Source organism: Cupressus sempervirens, chromosome 6, assembly GCF_028749045.1.
Source record: "Cupressus sempervirens isolate cs-2001-9-10 chromosome 6, ASM2874904v1, whole genome shotgun sequence".
In the NCBI taxonomy this organism is placed as follows: Eukaryota; Viridiplantae; Streptophyta; class Pinopsida; order Cupressales; family Cupressaceae; genus Cupressus; species Cupressus sempervirens.
Genome location: NC_143123.1, coordinates 8381534 through 8390681, shown reverse-complemented (window position 1 = coordinate 8390681; position 9148 = coordinate 8381534). Strand labels below are relative to the sequence as shown.

Here is a 9148-nt window from a genome sequence, read left to right as displayed (position 1 = left end):
ACATAGCAGTGCCTTTAATTGTCAATGTTGCCAATGTTTCATACTCCTTAAAGATAATTGTGATCATAAGTAGATATTATGTGTCCTTATTGATTTATTATATTTGTGAATTTGAACCTTCATATATTAATGATCTTGAAATTCATACTTATAATTTGGACTTTAAATCCTCACTAAACTCATGTAGTAGACTTCATGTCTCTACTAGACTACCATCCATGTATGCTCTTCACACTCATATTCAACATATTCATCCCCATTTGTTACCTCAGCTATAAAGGCCCCCTTTTGACCTTTTCTACAAACATTTTTTTAGAGTGCAGTCATTGAAAATCTTGGAGGGCATAAGGTGTCCACCATGAAGTTAAAACAGGCGGCACAAGTCCAAAAGTGGACAAAATTAGCTACAAAGTTTCCACAATGCTTGGCCAATAGGCGCATCTGTTGCTCACTGATACTGTGCAGGTGGTGAGTGCACCCGAGTCCACTGAGGATGGATAGGTGGAAAAATAACCGTCGTGGATTGGTTCGGAGTGTTGGGACCCCCCGCAATGGAAGCTGCGCTCTACCCCAGAACAGCGTACAATGATTATATATAATATCTCCTGTCAGGTGAATGGCAACGGGCGTGCATGTGCACTTTCACAGATCTTGAGGTCTGGCAGAATTCCAACAAATGCTCGGACAAATTATCCCCTACGTAAGTAGACCTGCAATATTCCACTCCCAAATTAAGCCCACAATTTTCTCCTCCGGAATTAAGCCCTCGATTCTCCTCCTTCACAAGGAGCATCAGATCTTGAGGACTGGCAGCATTCCAAGAAGAGCTCAAACAAATTCATAACCCTCCATAAGTAAGCTCCCAATCCTCCACTCCTCAATTAAGCCCGAGTTCTCTCATCCGGGATTAAACCCCCAATTCTTACCCTCCACAAGGAGCACCAGATCTTGGGGACTGGCAGAATTCCAACAAGAGCACAGACAAATTCACACTCCTCCATACGTAAGCCCCCAATCTTCCATTCCATAAGCGGGCTCACAATTCTTCCCTCCACGATTAAGCCTCCAATTCTTCCCTCCAAGATGAGCACCAGCAACATAAGGAGGGCGAAGCGCCCGGCCTCGTGGGTGGATTTCCTGGTATCATTCCGGTGGGTATTGATAGTACCTTTTGTTCTGCCTCTCTCGTTTATCTTCTACCAGTGGATCCGATGGCGGGCTTTTCTGCGGAGCGTTCTGCATGGTGCGCCATCGGAAGAGAAGCACCAGCGAGCAGTGAAGAAAGTACAGGACCGAGTTCGAGTCCGCCGCCCTGGGCATGATGGGCTCATATGCACGGCCCGGAAGCCTTGGCTCGAGGTCTCCATGCGGAGCTCCGAGCACAAACGCTCGCACCGATTTGAAGTCGATCTCTCGCACTTGAGGGACATTGTTTGGGTCGACACGGAGCGGAATCTCATGAAATGCGAGCCCATGGTTTGCATGTCTGAGGTGAGTGCTGCTGTTTTTGGGCTTGGACTCGCACCCCACGTGTTGCCTGAGCTCGATGATCTTACTGTTGGTGGGTGTATTAACGGTTATGGAATCGAAGGCACCAGCCATCTTTTCGGCCTCTTTGCTGATAGTTGTGTTGCGTATGAGCTTGTTCTTGCTGATGGGTCGCTTGTCAGAGCTACGGCTGATAACGAGCACTCTGATCTGTTTCATGCCGTGCCTTGGTCGCATGGGTCGATTGGGCTGCTTGTTGGGGCTGAAATTAAGCTTACGCCTATTAAAGACTATATGAAGGTTACTTACACGCCTGTCGCTGGTGATCTCGATGCAATTGCGAAGCGATTCCAGGAGACATTCCAGCTGCCTGCCACTAGTGGGCAAGATAAGGTTATCTCTCATCGCTGGGTGCGAAGTAGCTTTATCAATAATTTCTTTTCTGATATTGTGGACTGGAAGCCTTTGGATCTTTAAATTGTTTTTAATTTTATTTCTTTTCTAGTTGAGCAATCTATTATGTCAGTTCAAGATGGGCTCCATGAAGAATCATTTTTGTTTTGGGTAATAATTGCAAGCCAAGGGACCCAGTAAGCCAAGGGCGGAACCTGGATATAATTATATTTGAGGATGATAGAAGTCTTAGAATGCCCATTCGATTAGAATTTTAGAGGGACCCATTTAACAGCCCTAGAACTTCCACTCGAGGATTGAAGTCTTATAATAATATTCGAGGATTGAAGTCTTGGATTTTAATTGATTGTAATTTCAGCTTCCTTCTTTTTCCTTTGCAACTGACGTGTATTTTTTTTAAAGAATTCAAGACGACCTACCTATTTGAGCAGTCAATTACACCCACAGCATCTGTTCATGTATCTGAGGGATGTGGATCCCCTCATAGCTTTTCCAAGATTATGGGCTGGAGAACATATAGATATTTATTTTATTAGCTTCGTTCTTTGTTTTTTAATATGTATTTTGACCCATTTGTATTTTAAGTTTCAGATACACTCCGTGAGACATTTCATTTGAATTAAGATATTTATATACATTGTAGATGCTTTATTTAATGCGTCTCAGACCATTCAGAGGACTGTTATGGATTTCTTTTCTCATTATCGTATGAACAGATTTAGCTATGGAGCACTAGCTTTATCTTCTCGCAGTTTCACTTCGTACCTTTTTTTTCTCAATTAATTGTCCCAATTGATGCAAACAACTGTAAAGACACTGTAGATTTGGATCTACACCTTCCTTGAGTAACTTTAGATTGTTCGCCTATTCTAGTGAAAGTGCCTGAATTGGGGTTACTTCAGTGTTTGCCTATCTCGTCAAATTGACTAAACTAGCTGGAATAACTGGAATACCAATGTTGCAGATTCAGTCCACGCTATAATGTTCCTTACATCAGTCATTTTAGCTATTTAATGTCTGTATGAGATTACTAGCAGTATAGATTCATTCCAAACTAAACTGTGACATTTATTTGAGCCATTTATTTATTTTTTCATTATGGTAATTGTGAACGCTGTTGATGGGAGAGATGGACTGGAAGGGACAAACCCATACAAAAAATTGAAGAAAATAACCAAGGCCTACAAGAAATGCTAAGTCATAACACAGGAGTCAAACTACTACACCCCACATAAGGAGACACCAAAGCTAATGGTGAAACACTGAAAAAAAAAAAGGAACACTGTGGTTTAAATTCGTAATGCTTTAGAGAAGTTTGTTTTCTGGCATATAATGCTTACCTGAAGCGCATCCCTTTTGGTTGGGATTAGGAGGGTCGCCTGAATGCCAAAGAAGAGTATAAGCAATTTTCCTCGTTGAAGGATGAAGGGTTGATAGGAGGAAAATGAATTGTACTCTTGTCTGATCTTTTACTTTTCTTTGTCAAAAGAGCCACTCTTTGAGCCACTTTATTGTTGGTGACTATCTTTATTGAAGTTCCTTGACCGTTTGGAATAAATCTGCATCATTCCATACATTAATTAGTCGTGAAGTAACCAAATTGGCTCAAAAAATTGGAGTCCATACTCTGTAGATGAACTTCAAACTGTTTCTCAATGAATAGTAATCAACTATTTTATTGTCTTGGAGTTTAGTATAACCTTGGCTCAAAAAGTTGGGAGTACCAAAGGTACACTGTTTTGCACATCATTTATTAATCAGCTTTAGGTTTTGCCCTTTATTTGAATTGCCTATATTGGCTCAAACAAGTGGGCTTTGGATTACCAACAGTTAAGTTTGATAAATTAGTAGACTTGAGTCTACACTGTTTAATGTTTTCTGATTTATAAGAGCCTAGTTTGGCTGAAACAAATGTTGGAGTTCAAAAAATCACTGATTTGATTGCGAGTTGTTTGGACGCACTAAGCAATAGGCGTCACCTTAGCCACTCCAGACACTTGTAGACATTAATATATAAATGAAACATGATATTAATTTACAAACATAGCCGGTTTTTAAATTATCTGTAGTTGTTTCTGCTTTCGTTATGACCTTTCTCCAGAGCCCTCATGGAGATGGAGTAATGAACAATTGGATCACAGAAACAGTCAAACCATAAAGAAATTTCTGTCTTCAAAATGATTTAGCATAATTATTTGGGAAGCCACCTTCAAGGAAAGAAAGCTTTTTCAAACTTTCTCACTTACACTCGATATTTTTTTAAAATTTGGTTTGAAGGTACACAGTATATCACATCACCGTTTAGGCTATTGATCCACCTCTCTGTTTCCATTACCTTCTGTAGTGGGGTAGCATAGTAGCCTTCATAGTGATCAGTTTGGCAATCACTTCGGCAATAACTTTTGCCTCTCATGTATGCATTTCATCAGTATTCTGTTAAAATATATTTGCTTATTTGCATTTATCACACTTCATGCCATTGTACTTGTTTTATACATTTACTGATCAATTGTGCTGGACCTACACACTTGTCCTATAGAAGGACTTCCATAAGAGCAAAGAGTAAGTTACATTTACTGATCAATTGTGTTGGACCTACACACTAGTATTTTGTCTTAAGAAGACACAGTACCTCACCTACTTCTTTAGTGTATATGGAGAGTGGAAGACTTGTTATTTCAGCTCTTCTGTAGAGGTTTCTTATATTATGATCTACTTTGGCGCTAGCTTTTGGCTTATTTACCTATGTGTTGCACTTTGTGGTACACAATGATTATTGCCTCTATGTACATTTGGTTTGTATAGATTTGTTGATACAACTATGTTGCAATTGGCATGATAGAGTTAAACTGCATCCAGCTACCATTTGACAATCAAATTGCCATAAAACATTCCAGCAGGTGCTTTAAACTTTCAATGTACCTCTTCACACCAAGTTTCTTGTCACTGCTGCTTTGATTTCAGTAGAAAAGGTTTGATTTGTTCCTGCATCCCCCGGCACAGGTCACCTGCTCAATCCTGAGGCAGTAATCCCCTGCAAAAGAAGATTTCTTCATTCTATTTTGTCAAAAATTGACACAATGTTGAACTTGTTTAACTTATGAATAATTGTTGATAAAAAGAAGAAACGAATTCAAAATGTCCTTTTCCATTGGATATACTTGAGTCCTTTGTGAAATAAGCTTCTTATTTAGTGTGTTTGGAAGATGGAACGCTACTTTTATGTTTTCTGCTTTGGAATTTTGGTATTTTTTTTCTGTTCCTTTAATATCTGGAAGAAAAACCTACTTCTGATTTTGAAACTTCTTTGTACAGGTGCCAGATTTTATTGAGGCTGCTCTGTTTAGTGACACCACAGCTGTGATCTCAACAGGCAAATATGCCTCCAGAGAAGAAGCAATGAGAAAGGGGAATGTGATCAATGAGATAGGTTGGTGGTATAAACCATGGTTCTACACTATAATGCAGAGTGCACTGAAAAGAGGCAAGTTTGTAGAGTATGTACCTTCTAGGCAGTATCATCACAGGCACACCAGATCCTTGTACTGGGAAGGCGCTCTCCTTATTCCTTTTGGGAATCACCCACTTTTCAGGTTCTTTCTGGGATGGTTAATGCCCCCCAAGGTAAACAATACACATTAACAATTTTGTTTGATTATTCCATAGAGTTTCTTGTGAACAATATTTTCTGGATTAACTGCATTTTTTCGTTTCTAAAACTAGAAAGGTGACCCTGTTTTCTTTTCATATTCTTGATATTTTACTTATAAGGTTCTGCGTGAACTTTCTCAATGTCCTTGTTGATTGCTTGAGCTTTCTTTTCTCTTTGCTATCATATTCTTTGGAGACATTCAATATTTTAAAATAAATCTGTTGACTGCAATTTTACTGTTGAAAGAAATGCCATTATGACCTCTCATTTTAACCTTTCTGTATCTTGCATTGGTGTATTCCTGGTTTACATTGCATTTAATGCTGCTATATGGCTTTTGACATTTGTTATGGTTTATTTTCAGTGGTAGGGTAAGAGTGATATCAAAAGGTGCTTTGAATGGGCTTTTCCATATGATTGTATGTAATTGTTTGGCAATAGAAATTGTAAATTAAATGCATTTTATTGGTAACTTCTTTTAATAATTTACACAGGAATCAGAGGAATGGAATGCTTTGTTAGAACCCATTTCCTCTTGTTGAACGAAATTGTATTTTATTGCCGTGTTTCTGTTTTTGTTAACTTTTCAGTTTTCTGTAATTGTGGGTATTATATTTTTTCTCCTTTCAACGTTGGTAGTTACATTAACAGTTTTTTTGTTCATTGGTTAATAATTGTCTTAAAATTGCAGTTGCTAATAATAATTATAGCTAGTAAAGAAAGAAACAAAGTATGTTATTGTGCACGGATGAGTATAATTGATCGACAAGACTGTAAACTACAGCTAGTTTACAGTGGACACAAGGAATGCTTAATTTATAAAAAGTGGACTAGGTTAAACGTTAGGCTACATAAATTAAAATATTCAATCTTTTACATAAGTTTGTAGCTGTTACAGTAGTGGAGTCACTTACAAGCTCTCTAGTCTAATTCGAGGAAAAATTATTTACATTACACTACATTTGGTTATCAAAAGAATTTACAATTTGATATAATGACGATCCTTCCTCTTGTTATATTATAGGTAAGTCTTTTGAAATTGACCATGACGGATTCACTAAGAAACTACTACACTGAACGCCATGCCTGCCAAGATATGCTTATTCCAGCTCGAAAGGTCCCAGAAGCTATCAAGTTTGTTCATAATACATTTGAGGTAAATATATATCTTAGATTGTTTACTTATTCTTTAACATGAAGTGTTTTTGTCATTTATAAATCTTGTGTGAGATGATGGGTTGCATCTAAAATGGGTTAGCTTAGTCTTGATTCTTAGACAAAATTATAAAGATTTGTAAACACTTGAAATAACTCCCTCATTGTTACACTGCAACCTTGCCATATCTTCGATTTGTGGATGCTGTTGTGGCAGTGGAGAACCTTGAAAGTTCAGTTTTGAGATGATTCAAAAGCAATTTCGGCTAAGTTTTTTTATTTAGATGATTTGCCATGATGAGTTCCAGTTTCAAATTCCATGTATTGAATATGTGTAATAGGCTATAAGCAATATCCTAATATGATTAGGTAGTGGGCTTACCTTTTAGTTGTAAAATGATGATAAATTAAGGTCAATTGTTTTTATCAAAGTCTATTTACTCAGTTTCAAGCTCTGTTTATGTTATTGTCCAGTTTAAGATTTCAATTTTCAAGAATTGCATATATGTTATAATTATATTTCATATCATTAAATGGTTGATGTATCATTTAATACATCTGTCTTCTTGCAGACTTATCCTCTGTGGATGTGCCCTCATCGACTTCCAAAGAGAAGGATGGGTACAATGCTGGACTGTGAACCTGAATATGAAAATAACATGGAGCCTGGAGATACAGAAGAAGCTCAGATGTGGACAGACATTGGGATCTGGACTGTGCCATTGCCAGTCCTTAGAAATGAAGTGTGGAATGGAGTGGAAGCCACCAAAAGCATGGAGAAATGGCTTAGGGACAACAAGTCTTATCAATGCCTGTATGCAGTCTCAGAACAAAGCGAGGAAGAGTTCTGGCAGATGTTTGACCGGACATTATATGATGCAGTTCGTAAAAAGTGAGCATCTCTTCTAAGTTCTTTCTAATATTTTTCAGAAAGTCGTTTTGAAGGGTATATTACTATATGGCGAGCCTATGTCTAGATCATTGGTCTAGATGGCCCTCTCATTGCTTTTCGGTAATGGAAGGATCCAAAATCTGTAGTATATGGGACTTAAAGCAGGCCAAGGCTTTAGAGAGAGTTCTCTAGCAGTGTTTAATTAGTTCTTTTTAAGGAAAACAATGCTTAGTACTGATAATCACACTATATTACGTGTTGCACCACTGAACAATGGACAAGAAATGTATAATTAAATTACAGTACACCACTAGGACCACAATCCAATGAACATTTACAGTAGTAGACCACAGTCTGAGGAGCTCACTATCAAAACCACAACTCAACAAACATGCTTTAAGACCACTCACCGCAAAAACCACAACACATGAACACACATGACCATAATAACCACCACTAGACTGCAGCTAAATTTATCCGAAGTTCAATCCTGCACGACTAGACTTGAGTATAATGAAATCAGGAAAGGCCCTATACAAGTCAGCCAAGTTGGCCTTAACTACATAACTGTAAGGAGTGCGCAACTAGGCTTGGGCCTAGATCAAGTCATGAAAGGTCCTATAGAAATCAGCTAAGTCAAGGCGTTAATCACATGACTGTGGATGCATGAGTAAGTTACAAAGAATTAGAACAACCCACTACATTGCAACTGTACATAACTTCAAGGTCTCATCCAAATAACATAAGCTAATGCCTTTTATAAGCTTAAAGCCACATGTTTAAGGTTGAAGGATAGGGGAAACAAAGAAAATATGCAACTAAAATAAAATCTAAAAATAAAAGTTTGCTGTCTCTTTTAAGGCTTTGAAGTGCCCCTAACTAATGCTCTTGCTTCTTTTTGTTTTCAACAACAATGTGCAGGTATGGAGCAGAGCACAATTTCATGTCTGTTTACTACAAAATTTCCAAGGCCAAAAAGGGTCAAGTTCCACGTTATTCCAACTCAGCCATTTCAAATAAGACCAAATAAATTGTTTACAGTCTTTTAAAGTTTTTCATTCAGAGGGAGCACAAGATTTGTCTTAAAGCGTTTGAAAGATATGAAGGTTAACAAGTTCCATATAGGAGTTAGGATTCGTGAATAGTTTGAAGAAGATGGGAGTTAAATAGGAAGACAAAAGATCCATTTTTTTGTTTTTCATTTTGTTTGTTTATCATGCTAAACCATTTTGTAGGATCTTTGGGGAGCAATTTATATGAGTCAAATTCATCTGTGGATATGTGTGCTCTCGTCATTGGTTCATTACTTGATCTACTTATTTTTTATTTTGATTCCACTTTCATGTGAAATGCATGCTATATTCCAGGTTCAAATTCTGCTATATTAAACATTTGAATATGAATTTTGGCCACAAAAAATGGTCAATAGTAACTGAAATAAGAAGCAACTGGTCAAAGAAATTAATTTTGCAAATTGGACTGATATTTGTTTTGAGCATGACATACTTTGGCAAATAAAATGCAGCAATTGCCATAAAATTAGTTGT

At 37.7% G+C, this 9148-nt stretch overlaps 1 protein-coding gene across 1 annotated transcript; it reads left to right on the top strand.

The window, feature by feature from the left end:
* The first annotated feature begins 621 nt into the window (after positions 1-621).
* On the top strand, positions 622-8881 carry LOC149550745 (delta(24)-sterol reductase-like). Its single transcript, XM_089786298.1, has 5 exons — positions 622-1881; positions 5218-5526; positions 6579-6710; positions 7282-7601; positions 8523-8881. The coding sequence occupies exons 1-5, from the start codon at positions 1084-1086 to the stop codon at positions 8629-8631; spliced, it is 1668 nt and encodes a 555-aa protein (XP_089642424.1). The 5' UTR covers positions 622-1083; the 3' UTR covers positions 8632-8881.
* Positions 8882-9148: the final 267 nt, after the last annotated feature.

Excerpts from the sequence above, each read along its gene's own strand:
- LOC149550745 (XM_089786298.1), top strand. The coding sequence starts at position 1,084 with ATGAGCACCAGCAACATAAGGAGGGCGAAGCGCCCGGCCTCGTGGGTG. Across the intron at positions 1,882-5,217 it reads CCACTAGTGGGCAAGATAAG|GTGCCAGATTTTATTGAGGC; the intron begins GTTATCTCTCAT and ends TTCTTTGTACAG. Across the intron at positions 5,527-6,578 it reads GATGGTTAATGCCCCCCAAG|GTAAGTCTTTTGAAATTGAC; the intron begins GTAAACAATACA and ends GTTATATTATAG.